The sequence below is a fragment of the Protobothrops mucrosquamatus genome, unplaced genomic scaffold (assembly GCF_001527695.2).
Source record: "Protobothrops mucrosquamatus isolate PMUCROS unplaced genomic scaffold, P.Mucros_1.0 scaffold_275, whole genome shotgun sequence".
NCBI classification, from domain to species: domain Eukaryota; kingdom Metazoa; phylum Chordata; class Lepidosauria; order Squamata; family Viperidae; genus Protobothrops; species Protobothrops mucrosquamatus.
This window is the reverse complement of record NW_015386351.1, coordinates 381,280-407,242: the sequence shown is the minus strand read 5'-3', so window position 1 is coordinate 407,242 and position 25,963 is coordinate 381,280. Positions and strand designations below refer to the sequence as shown.

The 25,963-nt window shown below is 38.0% G+C and overlaps 1 protein-coding gene across 1 annotated transcript in view; it reads left to right on the top strand.

The window, feature by feature from the left end:
- Positions 1-25,963, top strand: part of CDKAL1 (CDK5 regulatory subunit associated protein 1 like 1) — a 297,422-nt gene that overhangs the window by 121,720 nt on the left and 149,739 nt on the right. The window contains exon 9 of the mRNA XM_015831691.1: positions 72-175. Coding sequence (XP_015687177.1) covers positions 72-175 — 104 coding nt within the window. The remainder of the gene's footprint in view (positions 1-71; positions 176-25,963) is intronic.

Sequence of the window (25,963 nt, the reverse complement as noted above, 5' to 3'; positions counted from 1 at the left end):
GGTTTCATAATCTGGATGTTTGTGTGGATGTATTTTTTTAAAATGAAAGAATATATATGCTTTTTCTCCAGGTGTCTCAATGCATGTACTTATTGCAAAACTAAGCATGCCCGAGGGGAATTAGCAAGCTATTCTATTGAAGAACTGGTAAACAGAGGCAAACAGTCCTTTCAAGGTAGGTTTTATTTGTTTGTTCAAATTTGTATTCTAAACATACAAATTATTTTAGTTTTCAAAATATCTACTAATGTGATATAATTTGATCTATTGCAGCAGAATATGTAGATGATGATGTACTAAATGTACCACCTATATCAGTGATGGCGAACCTTTTAGCGACCGAGTGCCCAAAAACCACCCCGCCCCCCTGGTCCATCCCCACTGTGCCCCCGCTCTGTCCACCCACGGGGCCAATCACCACAGATCGCCCAGGCAGCCTTGCAGCGCCATGGCGGCCACACCCCGTAGCATCATCTGCTTGTGATGAGGTGCGAGGGCAGAGTCTTGCCCTTGCTGCCTGTCTGCCATGTGCTTGGCTGCGCTGCTCTGCGTGGGCCGCGCCTGGGGGAGCCTCTCCTCCAGGCAGGCTGCTTGTGAGGAGGGGGTTGCGGGGAAAGGTGGGGCTGGGGCAACGGTGTGCGTGCCCACAGAGAGGGCTCCGAATGCCACCTCTGGCACGCGTGCCATAGGTTCACCACCACTGACCTATATATAGGTTTAAAGAATAAATGCTGGTTTTTAATCTGTGGATTGTTTTCAAATCTGGAAAATTATATCTATTCATATACTACTAAAACTCTCATTATGTTTACCTGTTTCTCTGTTTGTATTCTCAAGTTAGGCCAAATTGTGCTTTATACCACAATGGTTTTTGAATCAAGGCATCTAAAATATGCTAACTTAAGGATGGGTAAAAAATCTGGGACCCATTACTTTTGTGAATTTAAGGTGTTCAGACTACTTTTATTCACAAAGCTGTGGCTGTTTCAGTGTCCCCTTGGTCATGTGATTGTGATTCCTAATGCTTCTTGCCAGCTTCCCACAAGCAAAGTCAATGGGGAAGACAGCAGGAAATCAGAAGTCACTCCCACTGTTTTTTTGTCCACTCATGATCAATCTGATTATCTTTTTAGGTAACTAAGCATTAACTTATTATTAAAGTTCATTTGCCACAACAATTATTTTTCTATGTATAATGTATAAGATCATCTCTTCTTAGATGAACCTGGGACCATCCACCATTGAGATGAACATTTTTGGTCAGTCTAAAATTTAATGTTTATTCTGATCACATTGGATTATACTACTTTCCTCTTAAGAGAATGACCTAACAGCTCACAGGGTTGTCTAGTATTATTTATTTTCAACTACAGGTAGTCAGCAACTTACAGCTGTTTGTTTAACCATGGTTCCAAGTTGAACCCTGAAAAAAGTGAGTTATGACCTGTTCTCAGAGTTTTGATTATTGCACCACCCCATGGTCACATGATCACAATTTGGGCACTTGACAACTGGCTCGTATTTGCAGCTGATTATAGTGTCCCGTGGCCACGTGATTGCGATTTGTGATCTTCCCAGATGGTTTCCGATAAGGAAGTTAGATTAGCTTAAATGACCACATGATTCACTGAACGACTGTGGTGATTCACTTAATGACCATAGTAAAATGGTTGTGAAATCGAATCCAGTGGCATGATCACATCACTTAGCAACTGATATTCCAGCACTGATTGTAGTTGTAAGTCAAGGAGTATCTGTATTCCATGTATCAATGAATGGCTTTCAGTTTAAAAACTCTTTTTGACACAAACATGATTTCTATTGTCAGAAGATGGAATGCCAGTGCTGGTTATGTGGGGAGTACATATCCTCAAAGTACCAGCTGAAAGTACATATCCTGAAACCTGCCCATGGAAAAGAAAGCATTTGATGATTGGTTTCTGGCCTAGGTGGAAACCATAAACAGGCAGGAAAATCTACCAATCAAGATCTGTTTTAATTGTGATCCAGACAGATCATATGCCCATGGTTGAAACCCAGAAAAAGACTTCTTAAGTTAGCTTATGTGTGGCAGACAAGCAGAAGACTCCTGTGCTGGTAAAATTGTTGCAACATGCGATGGTATTGGAATGTTTAATTTTAAGTACGAATGTTTAATTTCAAGTTAGGTTGGGCTCATAGAATATCAGTAAGAAATCCTTTGGTGTCTGATTTTTGCTCCTTCTGGAGAAATGCAGGCAAGATTTTGGCTTTAATTCCTATTGGAATCTTACATTAGGAATTTCCTGAAAACATTTGTTATATTTAATGCTTTATTCTCTTGCTTTGATATATTGCTTTTTCATTCTCTAGTATTGTTTAAAACTTGCTTGAGTTTTTGTTTTTATACAAATAGCAATCCTTTTTTGGCTTTTTTTAAAACTGGCTCAACTTTAAACAACTTTGTGTACCATGACATTGTTTCACTGTCTTTTGTTGAAGTCCCCTAAGACGTTAAGTGACATGTTGGTAGGCATAATGGAAGGAAGGTCAACAGAGAAAGGTTGTTTGTTCTTTGCTGTGCAAGTATTTGCTTTTGATTAAATCCCCCCAATCCATTTTTACTGTCGTGTTTGCGAAAACCCTTTTAGTGTCTTTGCTTAATAAATAAATATCATTCTCCATTTATTAAACACAGAAGATCTGATTGGCACATGCAGATGGGTTTGTAGCAGTTGAATAAGAGGCTACTGCTGTTCCCAACAAACGATTTCTACTTAAAACATATATCTGACATTTGTATTCTACATTTCAGTACAAAATAAGAAAACAGAAACATTAAACAAAAACCTCAGCAGAAAAAAAACCCTAACCCAAAGAAACAGTTCTTGAAATAAGCTGATTTAGATATAGAAGAACTGAGAAAATATTATAAAGCAGCAAACCATGGATTTTATGTAGAGACAAAAGAATATTTTATGTACAGCCTGTAAGAATGGTAGAATAAAACCCTGCATCAGTTTAGCCACTCCAAGCATCTGATTATGTTAGCTGTAGTTCATGAAAGTTTATCCCTTTAATAATATTTGTTTGTTGGAAAAGGTGTAACCAGACTCCTTTTGATCTTGCAAATTAGGTAGCTACAATTCAGATTTCATTCTTCCTGGAATTCCATCTTCTGAATTAAATTCTCCTCGATAGATTCCTCTCTGGTCAGGGAGGGCAAGTAGCTTATTAATCTTTCCTAAAGTTCTTTGCAACCTCCTGAAACCCTCTGTGGCCTGCCTTAGAGAAAAGAAATATTGAAATTAACCTTCTGTCCTAGGGGTTCTTTGCAGGATCTATGATCTACTAGGATCAGATTTTTGAAAGGTAGTATTTGCAGTTAGCGCAATACCAATAGTTTGTAAAAATATAACATAATAATGTATAACACGACATAAGATTAACAATAGTAGACATTACTTGTTTTCCAAAGTAACATTTGTGCAGTAAATTACCCTGTATGTGTTTCTAACTTAAGGATTTAGGTGTTTGTTTTTAAAGATGCAAGAGTCCATCTAACAGGTGATTTTTTTCCAAGCCTGTAGCTCAAATACAGTTTACCTTTGACTCTCTCCAGCATGATGCAAAATAAACCCATTCATCTAAATATCAATAAGCAATTCTGGGTTTTCAATAGAATGGGGAAAAAGGGTTTTGATGCGAAAAGGAATGAATTGAAGACAAAAATATGAATCAACTCCCTTCATGCAAAAGGTTTTCCCAGTACGCTTGTCTTCGGTTGTGTGTATGTGTATTTGAGGCAGGGTGGAATACAAGTATATGGATATACCAATTCACACATATCTGTACTTATAGACTTCTCACCATGCCTGATTTTGATGCATGGCTTCAGTTAGTTTGGCAGCAAATAAGATTTTCTTCCTTTATCAACATTTTTTTTCTTGTCATCAGATACCAACTAAAGGGGGAATTCTTCTCTTGAGAAGTTTAGCTTTGTATTTTCTTTGTTTCTTCCCTTTTTATGTTCCAGTCTCTGTTGCTGACTCTGCTAATGTAGAAACACTATAATGCCAACATAAATATTTTGATACTAGTCTGTCATTTTAAAAGCCATTCAAGACAGCATGAATAATTAGGTGTTTTTTCATTAGCCCATGTAATTCTTCCTAATGGGTCTTCAAGAAAAATAAACATATTTATAGTCTTTAAACTATTATTAGTTGAGTGGCTTATAAAGGCTACTGTATGTAACAGTACAAAAATGTAATATTCCATGCCTTATTTTTCTTTAAAAAATGGTGGGTTTATGTTATGTTAATTTTTTTAAATAAGGTATGTTTGCATTTTGTTACTATGCAAGCTATTAATACTAGGGAAAATAGCCTCTGAGTATTCCCACATGTTTAAACCATTGTTTCTATGTAATGCCTTCCTTATGTACCTCAGCTTCTGATCTAGAAGGCTAACTCAAATGGGTCCTAACCCTAATTTCAAAGGTATTTTCTTACTATGTGAGGAGAAACAGGAATAACAAATCCCAAAGAAAGTGACTGAAAAAGAAAAATTGGGGGAGGGGAGGGCTTTTTAAAAAAAATGCAAATTAACATAATTCAGGTATTGTCCTAATAATGGATTTTGAATTATTAGTGTGATTCTAAAATAATAATATTTTAAGATTTAATCTTTGTTCAACACTTTAAATAATCCTCTGGTTCAGAGGAAAGCTTACTAGGTGTAAGCTCTTTCTTGTTTCGAATCCTCTTACCTTAGTTACCCAAAAAATCTAGCTTCACTGCAGTTTTTAAATATGCGCCTAATACTTTGATTCTGAAAGAATCCCACATATTTAGGATTGGTGATGAATTATTGAGGCTTGATATGTAAAGGACAAACACAAAGGCACGGGATGAGCTTTCCATGGTAACCATACCATGTGCAGTCCCTGTTCATTTGCAGATAAGCAAGAAGGATGTATGCTAATGTCTTACTCTAAGCCTATCTCCTTCTGCGCCCAGGCATTCCTGGGTACACGTGTTTGAATTGAATCAGCCAGTTGGAGAGCTGAAGATTAAAGCAGCATTCATGGCAGAAAAACAACCTTCAGTTATTAGCCCTCTTAAAGTTTAGGGAGTTCCATCCAACGTTTGTGCATACCAAATTCTCTGAAAAATCAGCTCCCTTGTTCCGTTTTTGCACATTGCATTTTTCCACATTTTTATATTATTGCCTTGAACGTATAGTATTTCCCCAGAGAACCTAAGATTTTGGAGAGAATAGAAGCAGGTTTTTTTCTTCTTTTCAGCTTCTTTTCATCTTGGTACCTTTAAATAGGTTTGTTAACCTTTTCCTGCAAGTTTCCATTCCCCATATTAAAGTTTGCTGCTTTGGATTAGTCTAATTAGGAATTAATTATTTTCAATTATACTTCGCCAGTTTTTCTCACACCATGTCAAAGTTAAATCATTTGTGGTGTTTCCCAGATCAGATTTGTTCCACTCCTCCCCATAAAGAATCCAGGAGGGACAATGATCAAATGCACAGGTAGCCAGTGACAAACTTCATAGAAATCCAAAAGAGAAGAGGACTGTCAGATAACATGGCAAGCAAGACCCAGTCACCCACAGTGGACTCTTTGCACCAGTTTTTCTGTAATATGTATCTTCCAGCTAACCCCAAAGAATTAACAGAATTACACAGCTGGAAGGGACCTTGGAGGTCTTCTAGTCAACCCCTTTCTCAAGCAGGAAACCCTATACCAGCGGTTCTCAACCTATGGGTCGCGACCCCATTTGGGGTCGATCGACCATTTCACGGGGGTCGCCAAGCAAGGCTGTCCACCATTTTTTCCCCTTTTCCGGCGGGTGCCTTACCTCCCTTGGGCTGGGCCAGCTGGTGGTCGGCCTGCTCCGTCTCTGCCGCTTGCCGGCTACGCCTCGGCCGGCGCAGGGGGCGGAACCGTGCATGCGCGGCGCTCCCGGGCAGGGAAAGTTCTCGACTTACGACCTGTTGGGTAGTCCTCGACTTACGACTGGTTTAGTCCTCGACATACGACCGGTTTAGTCCTCGACTTACAACCGGTTTAGTCCTCGACTTACAACCGGTTGGGGGTCGCGGCATTAAAAAGGTTGAGAACCACTGCCCTATACCATTTCAGACGTGTGAATGTTTGGTTATAGGCATTCTCAGCTGGATCAAAATGCTTGTGTATGATAAACTCCAGCGTATAGGATAAATTATCTTTAAATGTTGAATTGACAAGATTGTTCAAAAATATAGGTGTGTAGTTCTTCCCAATACTATAAAAATCTATATTTAGCTTCTGTTGGGTTTGGGATGACTTCTAATGAATTAGATCAGAATCTTCATTGAAGAAGTTCCTTATTATGAGAGATTGGACAAAAGATATACATTAATTGTGTTACTGAAGAAAGTTATTTTTTTCAAGACTGTGGTGACTTCTTTAGATGCCTTTATTTATATTACCCTGTGTCTCAAACTGCAGGAACTTCACAATGCATTGCTGGCATAACTTGATTTAATGAGTAAAAGCAAGAGAAATTGATGCTCTGTGATGCTGAGTGCCCACAACAATCATAAAGATAAATATTTTTTAAAAAGGATTGCTCATCAGTTAACCATAATAAATCCTTCCCAGAAGCATAGATGAGAATCTGAGGCTTGCTTCTGGATTTTATGCAGTATTCCTGTTTATATTGTGGAAAATTGCTGTGTATAGGATAGTCACGATGGAGGACCGTGGCAAACAAAGGAGGAATATTGCTTGAGGATGTCTTTTTATTTGTCAGATAGTTTTTTCCCCCTGTCTAGTTTATAGTCTGTCTATATCTAATGTAGAAAATGCTCTAGTTTGTGGTAAAAAAAAAAAAAATTATCTCAGGCATATTATTCTTGGTTTATTTTTAATAAGTTGTTCTTAATAAAGAAATAAAGAATAGGAAAGAATGATTTTATAATAAGTTGCATTCTCAATTGCTCTTTTTTTGTAGAGTGGGAGTCTCCACATTTTTCAGTCTGAGGGGCACATTGAATATTATATAAACATTCAAGGGCTGGGGGAAAAAACAGTTTTCAAAATGAGCAAATAAAATCACTCCTCCCTCCCCCCCCGGCAGAGAAAGGATGTGGCCCTCCAGCTGGCTTCCTCTTCCTAGTCTGGCCAGCCCTGAGACAGTTGGCACATGGGAGGAGCTGACAGACTAGAAGGAACCTTCCGGAAGGTTGGATGTAGCCTGCAGACCATAGTTTGGAGACCCTATTGTAGAGAATTGGAAAATAATCTTTGTCCTTTGGAAACCAGTTTTTTCAATGTATTGTAGCTTTAACTGCACATTACTAAAACTGGATTTGTATCATTTCTCTCATTCCATAATTCTTAGTCATTTTAGAGTCTAAAATACTTCTCTTGAGTTTGGGGAAGCTGTCAAATTTGTGCTACCTCTGGTTGGCTTTTTTGTCAATAGTATTTAGTAGAAAGCCATCCAAGCATATTGCCAAAACCTTCTCTGTCAATATCCATCTATCAGTAAGAAAGAGGTATGAATTTATCAAAGCTTTAGTTTTTTCCAAAAAGTTTTAGATTTTAGGTTTATTGCTGTGGAGAACAAGCAAGCTGAAAGCACAGAAAATTACATCAGAAACCTGAAACAAATCAAGCATGTGTTGAAAGAAAAATCTTCATCGGGGTCCAATCCAAGCTGGGAATAAACAAAATGGAGACTGTTTTAGAAAGAAGGTTGTAGTTTACTGAAGAGCAGAGCCAGACAGAAGCGTGGCTCCGGGAAAACTGACCACATTTTCTGGGAGTGCTGGATTTTTATATCTTCTGGGGCTCTTGAGGTTGTTTTTCTGTTCCTGTTTGAGGCTTTGTATTTCCTGTGTCATGTACTTTGACCTGAGTCTGAGTGTGCCCTTTTGGTATTGGTGGGTTAATCCTATTATGTGCCCAAAGGTCATGTTTTTTAGAATTTGGGTGGGATATGTAGTTTTTAGAGGGTGATGAGTTCCTAATCTCATCAGTTTCTTCTAGCTTCCTGGCTCCAACCTTCCTGAATGGATTATTACATCTGCATTTCTAAAAACTAGTTTCTGCTGAGTTTCTGCTTGGACTATTAAGAAAAACTGGGCTTGCTTTTCTGCCTTTAAGATCCTTTTCTGCCTTTTTAATATTCCCCAAAATATTTCTTTCTCTGGATTCTTCCCACACATGGATCCAGGGTCTTCCAAACACTGTCTCTAATATACAGAAAATTCCCAGTAAGAGGATAATGAATGGAGATTAAACAGATCAATTGAATATGTGTTTATGTAACTAAAACAGACTTGTAAGTTTAATTTGAATATAATAAATAAGACTTAAGTCTTTTGCTATTCTCCCTGATCAATAGAGATTATATATTTTCATTAAGGTTCCTTATAGCAGTACTGAGGAAATCAACCCTGACTGTTCTTTGGAAGGACTGATACTGAAGTTGAAGCTTTATTTCTTCAACCACTAAATGAGAAGAGAGGATTCATTGAAAAAGACCCTGATGTTGGGAAAGATTGAAGGCAAAAGGGGACAGCAGAAGATGAGGTTGTTAGATAGTGCCATTGACATAGTGGACATGGGTTTTGGCAGACTCAGGAAGATACTGGAGGACAGGGGAGTTTGGCATGCTGTGGTCCATGGGATCGCAGAGAGTCAGGCGCAACATAGTGACTAAACAACAACATAGCTAGCCTATTCATGTTGACTGTTCCATAAATATGTTAATGTCATATCAGTTGCATTTGAGCTTCAGTCTTTTCCAGATGAGGAACATAGTCAGAGAGCTGAGGACAAGCCTATACACTTGGCATCATGTACAAGAAAATCCAGTCCAAAAACAGAAAAAGAGGAGTAATTCTAATACTGCTGCTCTGGATACAACTTAGAATAGGGATTAAACCTACATTTGTTTATCTGCTGCATGCTGGTTGGGGAATTCTGAGAGTTGAAGTCCACACATCGTCAAATTGCCAAGAAACACTGATCTAATGTATGGCAGGCCATGAAGTGGAACAAAATCTTGCTCCTTAGACTCAGTTTTCTGGGAAGCCAATTTTCCATTCCATTCCATTTGTGAGAGAAATATTAACAGCTTTATTACAATATTAATGAAAGATATTGTAACATAGAACAGTGGCCCACAGCCTGGGTCCTTTTCCTCAATACCCAGAATTGGTAGCCTTCAGAGCTATTGCTGGGAATTCTGGGAATTGGTCTCCACATCAGGAAGGTCTCCAGATGGATGAATTAATGTCACCAATGTAATGTTACTCATGCTGAACTGAACAAAGTTGGAATGTTAACTCTTTTATCTGCCTGTTTCAATGGATACTTCCATATGGAGTGATTTCCGTTCTACAACTCCTCCAGGGCTTTTTAAAATTGGCCATGGAATTGTCTTTCCCCTTTTTTCAGTAACAATTTACTCATTTTCTACACATAAGACCAAGGAAAAATCTACAATTCAACAATACAAACAGTTCTGTGCATAATAAATAATGAAAATAGATATGAAGAAGAAAAGGTAAGACTAAGAAAAGTCTTGATCATGTGTTACCCATATTGTTTGATCTCTCCTTTCTATCTGTACAAAGCAAATTCAAAGATCAGAGTTAACACATTTCTTTAAGCCAACTATTAAGACTATAATGCCCATACATCCTTCCGCAATAACAAGATCATCTTCTTTGTTACAGTTCAATCATCATATATTGTTGTTGTTTAGTTTAAGCCGTCGTTTGTGTGTTGTTCTTGCCATTGTATTGTTTTTTGTCCTAGATGTTTTTACTTGTGAACCATCTAGAATCACTGGGAGCCAGGCAAAGTAAAAAACTGATAATTATCCCAAACTCTTCATAAACTGTAAAATTCCAGATATAATTTAATGGCATTTTAGAATATTTAAACCTTAATATACTCCTGACAAACTGGGAATATTGAGAACAACAGGGAATAATCCAGACCAAACAGACCAATGGGACAGAACCAAAAATAAAGTAACCATGTATTGGTAATCCTATAGCACACACACACACAAAAGCTATCAGAAGGAGAATTAGGTCCAGCGATTCTCTAATAGGTATTTTGAAATTGAGTAAGAAGATGAAGATCAGGCTCGTTAATAAAACCGCACATCAAGTCTCTTAAAGTCCTAATTCAGATTTCAGAAAGCCAGGAAAACCCCAAGAAAATGCTTCACCCTACAGGAACTCCAGCATTGCAAATCCCGAAACAGAAGTTTTATAGTTTGAGTAGGAAAATAATCAATTTGTCTACTTAAGGTAAACATGATGGCAGAACCGCAGAGCAAAATCTCTGTAGGAAAGTGTCCTGTATATATTTTTTAATTTTTATACAGTATATATTTGATTACTGAAAATATTTCAGATCTTAAACTTTATACATCCTATTTACTATTCAACAGCAGCCGATAGAATAAAACAGCTATTATGCAAGAAAATGAAGCTAGTGGGGGGGGGGTATATTCATCCTGCAACTGACTCGGGTTGCCACCTCTGTCTTAGCTGTCAAAGGGATACAAAGAGTTTTAGCTTGCACCTTGGTAACCAGGCAAGTTCATGGGACAGGATTTACCCTGATCCCAGGTCATCTATGAACATATGTTTTTAAAACGTTACTGCACAATATTTGAAAATGAACTAGATTTTATTTAGTGTTTGGCACCTACAGAGGTCGTGCAATGAGGCAGGTGACTGTGGCATACTACCGTATATTCCATATTATCGGATCCAGTTAAAATGTATGCCATTGTATTTTAGATTAACTGCAGTTTCTGAACTGCCTTCAAAGTCTTACCAGTGCTTAGTGAATTGCTATAGCCTAAACAAAACATTATCATTATATGGATAACTATGCAGACAGCATTACAAATAAAAGCTGTGTCTGACAGTATGCAACATAGCTTCTGTGGCATCTGATTCACTAAACTTTAAGCAGTCTCAACAGAAATTGGGATTCTAGTCAGATCTAATTAGTTGTAGAAGAAGCTACTCCTTTATGTTACTGTTAACTGTCTTTGAACTATTTCTGAAGTCTGAAAAATGTCCTTTTGCGGTAAATGTGAACATATTCTTTGCTCTGTTTTGTCTCTATGTGGGCAGTCCTGAGTACTGCCGGTAGATACCAAAGCAAATTAATTTGGTGGAATACTGACATTTTCTCTTTAGCAATAGGGAAAGGCTGTCTTTCCCAAATTCCTGGAACGGGTCAAAACCCAAAATATTGAGAAAAAAGCAGTCTTAACCTGCATTGATTGAAGCATGGTTTGGTTGCACAAATTAATTGATTCTTACTTATCTCAACTAGCAGTAGTGTGATTCTAATCAAAGGAGAATGTATATGTACATAAGGAATAGGACCAACCTCTTAACCCATTTATACAGCTATTTTCAGTGCTATGGTTTTGGGGGTTATGTTTGTGATTAAGCTAAAACAGGTGACTTCCCTATGCCCGAAGCATTTATTTTATGCCCATCACGCTGCCCAAACAGGCCAAAACTTCCCTCCATTTTATGATATCACCAAGTTACTATCTCTATTCTAAACTGCTTCTAGACACAAAATATCATGTATCCTGTGGTTCGGTTCAGTGAAGTGGAGACACTAAGGAAGAGTTTTATGTGCAGTGTTGTTTTTATCCATTTTAATTTTCCTTTTCTTCCTTCAGTTGTTTTGAATTCATTCATTAGATATTTTTTTAATCCCACCTTTATTACTTATAAATTATTCAAGGTAGAGAGCCTATTTTCCCCACTTCAACAATTCTCGGAGGTGAGTTGGGCTGAGAGGAATGACTGGCTCAAAGTCACCAAGCCGGCTTTCATGCCTAAGGCAGGACTCACAGTCTCCTGGTTTCTAACCTGGGGTCTTAATTACTACATTAACTTGGGTATGTTTGTGTTCATTTTATTTCTGATTTATTTTACTGTTCCTCAGCTTAATTAGCCTGGGGCCTTTGATTGCGCCATTTATAAACTTTTTTTCAGCGCTTTCTACCTGATTTTGGGATCGCTCCTACTTGAATATTATCCTGTGAGGTACCTACCAGCTTGCAAGATGCTGTCAGAATCTGCTGCCTATTTCTTATTCATTGATTGATTGATTTTTTTTAAAAAAAAAAATCTGCACTTAGTGTTTCTATTTTTGAATTTCAAAGGAAAGTATTAAAAGGATATTTTAATGTTAATCAGCTTTTCCTCCTCTCAGTAAGAAATAATCCCCTTTGACATCCGGCTTGCATTTACGATGGTTACAGTGTCCCGTGGTCACATGATCACCACTTGCAATCTTTTCTGCCAGCTTCACACAAGCAAAATCAGTGGGGAAACTGACAGGAAAAGTCAAAAGTTGCTCTGGTAAGTAACTCCCACTCGTGACTTTTTTTCTGTTGAGGGGTCCCCAGCAGCCAGCCAAGTGTGGGCCTGGAGCAAGCAGGTGCTCTTTCATATAGTTGCACTCACACCATATTGCCTACCCCCAGGCTTGCCACACTGAGCATCCCGCCATGCCACAAAACCCCACTCCCCTGCTGGCCTGCTTGAGAGATGCCTAAGGTAAAGCTTGTTGTGACCAGGACTTACAGCTTCCTGCTGCCCTCCCCATTGTCTTTGCTTGTTAGAAGATGGCAGGAAGTTACAAGTCCCATCAAGTGAGGTCCTCGTTTAATGACGTCTGGTCCTTGCTTAACAATGTCTATAGGGACTGCTAGGATTGTTATCACTAAGCGATGCGGTCATATGATGTGTGCTTTACAACTGCATTATTTAATAACAGAAATTATGGTCCCATTACTGTTGTTAAGTGAGGACTACTGGTATGTTCAGAGTCCATCCACTGTAACAACCTGCAAAATAAAAGTGGCTAGGTTTATAAAATGCAATAAGAGCTGAAAGCCACATGGGAGATAATAAAAATGAAAGGGAACCTATGATTAAATTCTGTTCCATGTAGTGTTGGATGAGATTTTACAGTTAGTCCTTTATATGTGAAATACTATTATGCACATATCATCGATGGCGAATATAGCCTGTGATTCGAGGGATGTTGATAGGCAGTATTGCCATTCATACAAAAAATAGAAGTTGTAAAATGCTTAGTTGGCTTTTACTCACAGATCAAGTGCCCCAGAGGAGGGGGGAAAATCCACTCTTGTTTCTGGTTTATTTGCAAACCGGGTCGGATGCCTTTGATTAGGTCTCAGCTGGAGCATAATTTTAATCTTGACAGATTGAACCTAAGCAGGAGGCTTTCCCGGCTCAGCCAAAGAGGGATGGAAGGGAGGAATGAGGCATAAAAGCTAATTCCAGTTCACAAGCTGAACAGCGGTGCTGAATAAACGTGCAACTGTTAATAAATAGCTATTTCAAATATTTACAAAAGACTGGTGAGAAAAAAAAAGAAATTGGCATCCCAGGCAGCTGTTCCAGGTGGAAACTATTAAAAATAAACATGAAAAATAGTATTTGTGAGTAATATATCTGTCAAACATGCATGAACTCAGAAGAGAAAACGAGTTTGGAGAAGACTGGATCTCATATAGCGGTGGACCATGTTATCAATAAGATTATTTCTGGATTTTGCTTTGTTGTTTTTCCACACTAGTGGGAATATGAGGAACCAGCTTCAACTGCAATTCACCGGTCTGCTTTCACTGGATGTATTACTGAAGGGAGGTGAAAGCAGGCACTTCAGAAAAATACTCGTCACATGCTAGTGTGTTTTTCAAGATGCTGGAAATTCATATAGAATCTCTTCAGCATCAACATGCTAAAATATTGTCACACACTGGTTTGTGAAGTAATTGAGATTAATTAAATTATAGATATGAACTAAAGTGTATGCGAAGGGAGAATGGTCTATACTAGGGGTTGCCAAGTCTGAAGACCCCTGGGAGCTATTTTCATGAAACTAAGCTAAGTACTAAACTAGCCTGTGATTTATCCATCTGCTACATTAGCAGTAGTAAAGGTTATTTATATTCTGGGATTGTAATCTGAACCTAGACTTTCTAAAATGAATGAAGTAGGTAGTCCTTGATTTATGATCACAATTGGACCAGAATTTTGGTTGCTAAATGATGTAGTCATTGAGCAAGTCATTATGTGACCAGACCCAACTTTAGAACCACGATTATCATGGTTAAGTAAATCGTCATGGTCATTACACAAATCACATGATTACTAAGCAAACCCAGTTTCTGCGGTTGACTTTGCTTTTTGGAGGCTGAGTGGGAAAGTTGCACATTGCAATTATTTTGACTACTAGATGCTGCAGTTGCCATAAATGTGAGTCAGTTGCCAAGTGCCAAAATTGCAATTGTGATTGTGAGGATGGTGTGACTGTCCTAACTTTGGGTTATAAGTCACTTTTTCCAAGGCCATCATATCTTTGAACTGTCATTAAACAAATGGTTGTAAGTCAAGAACTATATGTAATGTATAACTATCTTCATGAAGTTGGTGTGTCCATTCATGTACTCACCCACTCCCCTTTTATAACCCTGTAATCCAGTGTTTCTCAACCTTGACAATTTTAAGGCATGTAGACTTCAACTCCCAGAATTCCACAGCCAGCAATGCTGGCTGTGGAATTCTGGGAGTTGAAGTCCACATGCCTTAAAATTGTCAAGGTTGAGAAACACTGCTGTAATCCCTTAATTTGGGGTAGAGCCAGGTGACTGGATGGAGCTGAGCATTTACTGGCCAGATGCCCTTCCTGACAACATGCAGGTTGGCAGCAGATTTTTTTTTCTTTGTGCCCTAAGAGAGAAATATCTGCTATTTAGGATTGAGCTTTCAACCTTCTTAGTGGAAGACAAGCATCTTCCTCACTAGGCCACTACACTGTTCTTGGGAGTCCTAACACTGAATGGTGTAATTTTTTAAATTGAACTAATCAACATGCAAAATGTATTTTGTTTCTTAGAGGCTAGTGCTCCCATTGCTTAATAATCATTCTCAGTTCATGATTTGGGGTTTTTTTTCTTTATTTCCCTTTTTTCTAAAATTGGTATATTAAGATGTAAAAAAACAATAACATGTAAAACATACGTAATAAAGACTTTGTAGCTTTTTAAAAAGAAATTGTTATACCTCTCCCAATTACTCATTAGTATTGGAACTGTCCCTACTATTTACATCAGTGGTTCTCAACCTATGGGTCGCGACCCCATTTGGGGTCGATTGACCATTTCACGGGGGTCGCCAAGCAAGGCTGTCCACCATTTTTTTCCCTTTTCCGGCGGGTGCCTTACCTCCCTTGAGCTGGGCCAGCTGGTGGTCGGCCTGCTCCGTCTCTGCCGCTTGCCAGCTACGCCTCGGCCGGCGCAGGGGGCGGAACCACGCATGTGCGGCGCTCCCGGGCAGGGAAAGTCCTTGACTTACGACCGGTTGGGTAGTCCTCGACTTACAACCGGTTCAGTCCTCGACTTATGACCAGTTTAGCCCTCGACTTACGACCGGATTAGTCCTCGACTTAAGACCGGTTGGGGGTTGCGGCATTAAAAAGGTTGAGAACCACTGGTTTACATGATTAGGTGAGGAATGCTGAGGTACCTATAACTGATTTGTAATAACAGCTGAATCTACCAGTTCTATTCAATTTTCAATGTTCCCTCCTCCTCTCCCCCCCCCCACTTCCTACATAGTCAGTGGAGAAAGTGCCAGGAAATCATGATTATGTGAGGTCCTTGTTTAATGACCTGGACAATCCTCTCTTAAGAACGGCAACTGGGGCTACCAGAACTACCATCATTCAGCAACACAGTCACATGACACTATTCTTTATGACCCTTTCAAACCATGAGATGGCAACCTTGGCTTCTCTTGCTTTTATTAGACGTTGCATTTCAATTTTTAAGACATTCCAGTTTCTCTTCCTTTCATTTCTTTTAATGTACATGTTGCATTTAGTTGTAGCACTTTCCAAAGAGTTTGTTTTTATGTCTCCAGCTGCTTCCAAGGAGCCATTGTGCTGAATAAGCACTTAGTTCAGTGTGTCCTTGATAAAATTAATGAAAGCATCTGCAGAAGTGGCAACAGCAGCTGCAGTGCCTTCTGGAAGCCAACTTCTGCTTAACATTGTAATGAAAGGAATAGTTTTGTGCTGGAAACGAATGTTGACTTACTTGTAGCAAAAAAAAAAGGGAGGGGGGGACATTGCACCTGCCCTTGCTAGTCTAACTGTGTGGTTTGTTGATTATATCCTCTTGTTAGTGCCATTGTCGCTGGCAAAATGAGGGTGATGTCATTGTTATGGAGCTCACTTGGCATCTTTTAGGCTGACAAATAATTTGCCTGCTAATGCCTCTCACTCCCTTCCCAATGAAGCGTATGCCTTGTTTTAGAAGCAGAGAAATATCCAGCCCCCAAAAGTGATTGAATTGTGAAGATGCAGGAAACTGAAAGGGACTGATCTGTGTGATCACAATGTACAACAGTAATGAAACCCAGTGCTTCATATATGTAGGACCCATCCGAGAGATCACATACGAAGGGAGAGCTATTGCAATGCCATCTGTTATTTTTCTCATTCAGTTCTCTGTTAATCCAGATTGTTTCTGAATATCACATGTCCGCTCAACCCTAATAGAAATTATGAAGGCAGCAAGGCTGCTAGGTATTAGACCTGTGTCTGTATTTTATCTGAACTGCAAAGAAGATGACTAATTATATTTAGCCTTGTCCATCATTGTACCACAGTGCTGCATCTTGTATTTGTGCAGAGACTCTTAGAAAGTCTGGATCTTGTAACTGTTCTTGTAAATGTTGTGTTCAGGGATAAATGATCTTTGATTGGGCTGCCTTGAGGCACTACTTCATAAATGTTTCTGTGGTTTCCGTTACACTTCCTCATCTGATAGTGAATATTTACAAAACTCTCAGCATTGTGATCAGATCAATAATTTCAATATATATTTTTCAGATTGTATTAATGGAAGAAGGAAGTAGGGGAGGAAGAAATGATAGTTTAACATTCCTCAGAAGAGGTAGTCTCTTCATTTCTTTCACATATATATAATTATGGGGCCAAATAAAAATTTAAGTGCATTGAAGGGAAAAAAACAGCTTCGTAGTAGGCTGCTTGCTGTGACTTACCTGTTATATCTGCCTTACCTGCAGATAAACCTCAGTCTTCACAAATGTGATAAATTTAGAATTCACTGCAGAAATACAGACAGCATGAAAGAAAGGTTATGAGGATGTGGTTAACATTTCTAACCCATTGAATCTACACCAATTGCAAAAAGATTTAGAGAACTGTATCTATTAAGGAAGTAGCTAGGACATTTATGATGTCATAAGCAGCAATAACTAATTCAGAAAAAAATGAAAAATCTTAAAAGTGCATTGTTTTCGGCCTCTAAAATCTAATGATCTTAATCTTGTTTTTCATCTGTCACATCCATGTTATCTTACCATATCACAAAAGCAAAACAAAATCACAAAACCAGGCAACCCCAAATTGCTATTTTAAAATACCTTGAATATAAGTTATCCAAATAATTCAGATATATAACAGTTTCCAGTGCATCTCCATAAGAGTAGACCAGCATAACCCAGCAAAGGTAGATTGGTAATTGTGGTAGCTGCATTTCACTCTGAAGGTCATAAACTGTGTAAGTTACATATACTTCCTTAAAAAGTCTGTCCATGTCCCTTTTCCAGGAAAAATCTTTAAACTGATTTCGGTGCTGTGTTTTGCTTTACTCTTAAGTTGCTAGCCTGAATCTGCAATAAGTATCTTTCTTCCAGTGTAAATCATAGTTATCCCAAAATACAGTGGATCACCAAGTCATATTCACCATCTCCAGGTAAATCTTGCTGATCTTGCATGAGGTGGAAGTTAAGCAGGGTCAGGTCTGCTTAATACATGGATGAGAGATCTCCAGAGAATACCAGGTTGTAGACTGTACTGGGAAATAAAACAACAACAACATTCTCCCAAAGCTTGTGGCAAATCACTCTTGAAGTATTGCCAGAAAAACTGAAGGGATATGTCAGTGAAGTTACCAGTTCAAATCAAAAGACATTTTCCTTTTAATGTAAGTGGTATAATTTAAGTAGGAAAATATTTTTCACTAAACATTCTCTGACCCAAAGTGAAAAATAGGTTTTTATTAAAGAATTTAAATAAACTATTTACAAATTAAGAAACAATATAAAATGTAGTAATATGCGCTAGTAAAGATATGTTTGGGACCATGTAATGATTCATAACACCCTTAGATTTGATCATAATACAATTTATAATTTTTAATATTGTGATTCCTTATTTGAAGGAACGTGAAAAATAATACCTGCCAAGATGTGTGATAACAGACTTACCCAATTATTTCGACATATGCCACTCAGTAACACAAGAATTTATTATTAACATTGCATTAATGTGAATTAATTAAGAGCCATCATAGTGCTAAGATGTTTGACTAAGAACAAGAGACCGAGGTTCTAGTTCTCACTTAGACACAGAAGCTGGCTGGGTGGCCTTGTGTCAGTCACTCCCACTCAGCCCTCAGTGGCATCCAACTCCCTAACAAGCTGGCTGAAGAACAAACTCTTTGCTGCATTATTCATTGATAGCTTTGCCCTATGAATTACAGACTCTGCAGCTCAATAGGACAAATGGTGTGAATTTATTTATTTATTTATTTATTTATATCCCACCTTTATTATTTTTACAAACAGCTCAATGCGGTGAACATGTCCAGCATACCTTCCTTCTCCTATTTTCACAGCAACAAACCTGTGAGGTGGATTGGGCTGAGAGTGACTGGCCCAAGGTCACCCACCTGGCTGTCATGGCTAAGGTGGGATTAGAACTTAAATTCTCCCAGTTTCTAGCCTGGTGCTTAATCGCTAGACCAGGGTAGGGAACCTTGGCTCTTTTATGATTTGTGGACTTCAATACCCAGAATTCCTGAACCAGCCAGGCTGACTCAGGAATTCTGGGAGTTGAAGTCCACAAATCATAAAAGAGCCAAGGTTCCCTACCCCTGCACTAGACCAAAGACCATTAATAACCGTTCCAATAGAATATAATATATTAACAATTGTATTGGTTTCCCTCTTAAAAGCATGTAGCCCCAGATACTGTGTATTGCATTAATGTATGGATTTTAATTGAGAACCAACAAACTGATTAAGATGCTGGATCAGGAGCAGTTCTAGTGCTACTTTAGGCATGGAAGCCATTAGATAACATTCTGTCAGTCACTCCCTCTTTAATCACTGTCATCTTCTGCAATACACTGCTTGAAAAACAAAACCCTTCGTCACATTGTGCACTGATAGTTGTGCTGTATGAAATAGCACAGTGCAAAACAAGCGGGCTATGCAACCAAGCGTGATATACACAAAGAAGAACAATAAGCACAACATTAATTAGTTAACAAATATAGAATCATGCAAGTGGAAACAATTGCAGCAAACATGTTTTTGTAGGGACATACAAATATCTTAAACTGCTCTGAAGAATGCTGTTAAAGGGGACACCTTGGTAGAAAACATCCTGTGTATTACTGCTATATCGCTACATTTGAGAACACTGTGCAATATGGACCCATGCAGGATATGAAGTACAATTAAAATTAACATCTGGCTCTTTGACACAATTCAGACTGGATTCTTGAGCATAAAAATTGTGGGAGGCTGGATTTGTTCTGGACTGAGGATTTGGAAGAAAACATCTACCACATTCTGCAGAATAGGAAAGCAGAATTGAGATGAAATGGATCATGAGTCTGTATTCAGAATGGGAAAAATGAAAACTCAGTAAATTAGATTATTGGGAGTTGAATAAAGGAAGGGAAGTCTAGCTTTAACAGGATATTTAACAGGAAATGCATAACAAGTCAAACACCAACTGTTTTCAATATATGACATTGCTCACAACTTAGTTCTTTGTATTTCTTGATGAAGACTTTCTTAATCCTTAATCTTTGTCTCCTTGCCAGTCTTTAGCATCAGTTTTATTTCCAAGAGATCCTCAAGATTCCAAATAGGTCTCTGAAAGTATTCTTTGAACATAAAAACTACGAGCAAGTTTAGTTTGGTGCTTTTTTGGGCTCAAGTGTAACCCTTATCATGAGATAATCAAAGGTAAACAGGAAAAGTATCCTGTGGAAGACAGTTACTAAATTTATAAAGTGGTGTTTTGCAACCAGCTACACTCATAACAATTTTGCAAATGGCCAAATCATGGTGAATAAACTCCCCTTAGCTACATTAAAAAAAGTACCTATAATAATTTATCAGTGTTTTAAGTATGGTCAGTCCCAAACAAGGGAAATGTATAAACCTGGAATAAATAAACAAATGAACACATGAATAAATTCTCAATATTAAATTTTTATTTGATCTATTTTAGAAAGATGTATTTTGCCTGCATGGGCAAGCATGTTCTGTAAATAAGCTGACTTTAGTCCTAGAGGGTAGTTTTCAGTGGTAACAGTAGATTGAATCAGCTGCCCTGAGTTTATGCTTATTTTATTTACAGAACATACTTGCCCATGCCAGTAACTAAACTTGAAAAACTTGCTCAGTGAATGTTTATTTATCTAATCAAAGAACAGAGTTTTGAACAGTCCTTAACTTTTCATACTGAAGCTTCATGGACTTCTGGGAAAGAATGATTTGTATGAATTTCAGAAAAAAATCTCAGTACTTTCGCATGCTAATTATGTTTCGCAGTATGGGTCTATGGGGAGGAGAAGTATTCAGATAATCAGTTGACTTCACTGGGTGAAACAGCTGAGGTTGAAAGTGGGTTGTGCAAAGGGCTTCCCACTGTAATTGAAGTACATTTGACATCATTGTGAGATTACATTCCTCCATCAAAATACCAAAGATACTTGACTGCAACCTTTGAGAATACTTTGGCAACTTCCAAGTGTTAGAAATGTAATTTATTTTGCATCCCATACCCATTAGGTGCAGTGTGGTCGTCTCTTGGATCTAGTGCAATTTTTAAATACTGTTTTTAAAAGTACATCCCTTTTTCCAAATTAAAAGAAGTCTGTAGACAGTCTTAGAAATTTCAGGTTTTCCTTGGGGATTTTTAAAAGATTTTTGTTGCCCTTTCCATTTCTACTTAAGACCAAAGTGCAAGTCCCAAAGACAAAAATGACCTTTATTTTGAAAAGGACCACCCCTCCCCTTAAGTTGCATATCCATAAGAAGCTTGAGCGAAGTCTGAATAAGCTTGCTGTTGGAAGCTTTAATTGTCATTGGGGAAAGGTGAAAGGTTAACATATGCATGCCAAATCAGTTGGAGGCAAGCTGTGTGTGGGAGCAGGAAGAGACTGGTCCATGCATCATGAAAACAGCATATAGTGAATTGCTGGAGCTCTTGAACGTTGCATGAACTTGCACTGGAAGTTTTATTTAAGGATTTACTAACAAGCTGTTGGTGGCTCCAAAAGAGGAGAAAGAGGAATTTATTTTGTGTTAATATGTTTTGGTTTTGATTTAGATTTCCATGTGGCACAGCTTTCCTTTGCTTCTAAATGTCAATTGGATGTGGAACTATGCTCTCTTTAATGATCACACCCAGACCTGAGAGATAGGGGTCTTAAGTTCTTTTATGTCAGTCTGTAGGTCTGGGTGTGTGTGGATGCATGTGTGGGGAGGGAGTAGTCACAGAAATACTTCCTTTAGAGATGTTTCCAATTTATTCCAGATGTTTTCTTGCTGATTTCATTTGCATCAAGCTTCCTTCAATCCATATTTCTTAAGGTTTGGTAAAATCGTAATCATTCAGCAATGTATTTCGCCATTCATATGTTATGGCTCCTAACACACTTTTTAGTCCGCATACTGTTCCAGAAAATTTAGTTTTATTCAGTAACTTTTGAGCATGTGGTGGTTTGTCCTGGCCCTCCTGGGCTTAATATTAAAAGTATTTCGGTTGGGGAGAATTTCAGCCCAGAAGAGGGCAGCAGTGCTGTGTAGAAATTGTCCCAGTGTACTGTATCTGATTGAATATTGTAAACATGTTTCAACATTTCCTAGATAAACAGCATGTATGCAGAAAACAATTTCTATTGAAAAAGGAAGGGTTTTCTTTGGCGGGAGCTATACTTTTTCCTCTTGTAAATTTTAATTTATAAAATTGATGTCCAGTTCTCTCAGTTGTGATTTCAATTGGCAATCTTGTCACTCATTATTGAAAGGATGACCGTAAGTATAACATGAATAATGCACAAGACTCCTTGATGTTTTATGGACCCAGAAATAATCTAATAGCCATAAATGAATGTATTAACAATATATTTATCAAATCCTATCTGATCATCAAGTTTGCACTGAACCGTAGTAGTAGGTTCAGTCCATTTGGATTCACACCACAATGTATGTAGTGTATTTTGGTAAGATAAATTAACCGTAAAGTGAACTTCCATCAAGAATTACTTCGGATTAAGATTTATTTATTTAGTTTAAACTTTATCTATCTATCTATCTATCTATCTATCTATCTATCTATCTATCTATCTATCTATCTATCTATCTATCTATCTATTTTCTTTGCCATTCATCTCACCGTACCATTTGCTTCTTGTATGAGTTTTAAAAAATGTTCTGAAGCTGCATTAGAACTTGTGTCAGATATTTCCCTTCTGATTGACCTATTTGGACAAGTGGGTTTTAATTTAAATTTAGTTTTGTATTATAAGCTCTATGTGGTATTTGTGTGAACATATTAAACAAATAAAATTGCCTTATATTTCATCAGACCCATGTAATTCAATATTGTCTTGTCTGGTTTATAAGAGCTATTGCTTTCTGGTTCAATTAATTATTATAATTTGAAACACTTGTTGGAAGGTACCACCGTGCTGTTCATTGGGAAGGAAATTCTGAGCCAAAGAAAAACCTATGGTTTTCTGTCTCTCTCACTTGATACACAGGCATCTTCAAATTTCAACTCTCCTATCAGAGAGTCTTCTAAAGAGAAAACCTATTGGACATTCCACTAGCCCAGGGGTAGGCAACCTCGGCTCTTTTATGACTCGTGGACTTCAACTCCCAGAATTCCTGAGTCAGCTATGCTGACTCAGGAATTCTGGGAGTTGAAGTCCACGAGTCATAAAAGAGCCGAGGTTGCCTACCCCTGCACTAGCCTATGATAATTCTGTAATGAAGACAAATTAATCTTGTTACCATTTTGTTTATCAGTAAAAAAAAAAGCCCCATATAACTTCATAGTACTGAAATCAGGGACAGACAAGTTTTTTGTTTTTAGTTTCCACAAGGCTTACCTCTTTTAGAGTGAAACTTGTGAAATTATTAAAGACTAGCTGTACCCGGCCACGCGTTGCTGTGGCTCAGTCTGGTTAAATGGAAAAGCATGTTTTTACCTGTCACAGGTGTGACATCTATATAATAGTAGGTATATAAAAACACGTTGTGTCAAAATTTCAAAGCAATCGGTGAAGACCTTTCGGAGATTTAAGATTTTGAACAAACGAACATTTACATTTTTATTTATATAGATAATAGATTTGACCATTGGTGTTGTTGGTAGAAAAAATACTGAGAATGCTTCGGTGTGTGTATGTGTGTACAAGGGCCATGGTAGCAAGAAGGCAATAGAAGTTTCCTTTTTCAGATTTGTTCACCTTCTGAATGAACAGATTGGCTGTAATTAGACAAGCAACTTTTATTGTACCACTCAGTTACTCTAATCAGATTGGATAAACAAGGCAAAGAGTAAGCCAAAGATATGTGGGTGTGGCTATCTTGGTGTCCTGGTGAACATCTGCTGTGGTGACAGGTATACAAAGATAATTTCTACTGGGTTACCATAATTTGATACAGCAGGTGAAAGTTTGATTCCTTTGTCATGCACCTGCTGCACTTCAGGTAAGCAGAAACAATTGCTGTAAAAAAAAACATTGCAAAGTTAAGTAGGAACTTAAATATGCAGCTCTTCATATACCTGCTCCTTCAATTAGCTCCTTGGAACCAGAGATCCCAAACAACAGTTCCTTTAGAACTTTTGAATATTAAGAAAAAAAATATGATACTGAAGGGCATCTGTTTTGCATGTTTTGTTTAATATTAAAGATTAATATTAAATCTGTCAATCTGTGGTGAAGTAAATATAAAGAAATCCACAGTGTTACTTAGCCCTCAGTCTAGGTCAGGGGTAGGCAACCTTTTATGACTTGTGGACTTCAATACCCAGAATTCCTGAATCAGCCATGCTGAATCAGGAATTCTGGGAGTTGAAGTCCACAAGTCATAAAAGAGCCAAGGTGGCCTACCCCTGGTCTAGGTGGTCACTAAGCTGATGGTAGCATGGATGTTTAGATAGAGCTTTTTTCTATCTCCACCTCCTCCTTTAAATTCTTTTTTTATACTTCATAGAAAAAATAAACTTTAGCCATCCACAATGGCCTGATGAGTTCTACTCTGCTCTTCTTCTCATTTTGCACTTCCTTCTCTTTGTGGTCTTGGAAAGAGAAAGGTTAAAAAAATAGGGTGAGTTAGTTCCTAGCAAAGTCCTGTTTTCCTGGGGCTGTCCTAGAATTTTGTCTCTGGCAACAGTATGGGTGCATTAATTCTTCAACCCACTCATTCCTCTTCACACTGTGGTTCATTGCCACTTCCCTTATGGCATAAGTGTCAAACTCGCCACGTCACGTGACATGGCGTGACGTATCGCGATGTTTTTTGCATTGCTGGAGCTGGGCTAGGCGCGGTCTCCGTATGATGCAACCGGCCTACGGGCCAGCAGTTTGACACCCCTGCCTTACAGAGTCAATCAGGGTGCTTGCAAGATATACTAATACCACCTCTTAACTCACGGGTGTCAAACTCGCCGTGTCACGTGTTGCGACGTATTTCAACTTTTTTTGCATTGCCGGAGCTGGGGTGGGCGCAGCCTCTGCATGATGCAGCCCGCCCGTGGGCCATCAGTTTGGCACCCCTGTCTTAATCATTTAGCCTACATACAAACAGGGTCTCTGGATATTGGGTTAGGAAAGAGGGAAGGGGTTAATTATTCTCAGGGAAGGCAGTGGTATGTCTCTATGAAAATATTATGTTATGGTTAGAAAAATCCAACTGTTGTGCTTTGCTTGACTGGATTTTATAGGCAAACTGACATTCCAACTTTTTCCAATGAATGTTAAAATATATCTAGTTTTGGAGAATGGGACTTTGAAAAATGCAAACAACTATGGATAAACTGCAGATTAGGGAAATCTATAGGCTTCATTTTGATTTAGTTCTTTTTCCTTTTCAGTTTTACTAGTAAGCTTTACTGTGATCTCTTGTGGATGATCTCCTTATTCTTATAGCTGATTGTTTTGGTGTAGTGAGCAAGTAATTTTATGAAGTTCAGTGGCATGGTAGATTTTGAATCTATAAGGAAACACTGAGCTTCTTCTCCAGGGATCTTCTTTTAAGAAGGCTAAAAATCTATTTTGAAATTACTTGTAGAGCATCTACCTTCTCAATGTGGGATTATATGTACAAATAATTTTATGTCTAGAACCCTAAAAATAGGATTCTTTTAAAAACAGCCTAATCCCTTGAACTGATATAAAGTGGTTAATGTTATAAATACTGTTACTGCAGCATTTAAAGAAAGTCATAACTATTTTAAAATGGGGGGGGGGGGTTTGCTGTAAATTTCTACTTTATGGTTAATTATTTAAAACAGAAATAACGGCAAATGCCTGTATGCTCTCTCACTATTGTGTATATATGTTGGCATTAGTTTCAGTTAGTTTGCCATTCACATCACTGAACATCAAAGATGTCTAAATTAAAAAGCAAATAATACATTGTTCAAATAATCTATTTATTTACTTGCTTAGATTTCTAACCCATCAAACCAATTTATTGGACAGATGAATCATTGTGTGCTTGAATGTGTCTCTGTGTGTGTGTAATATGAAACTGC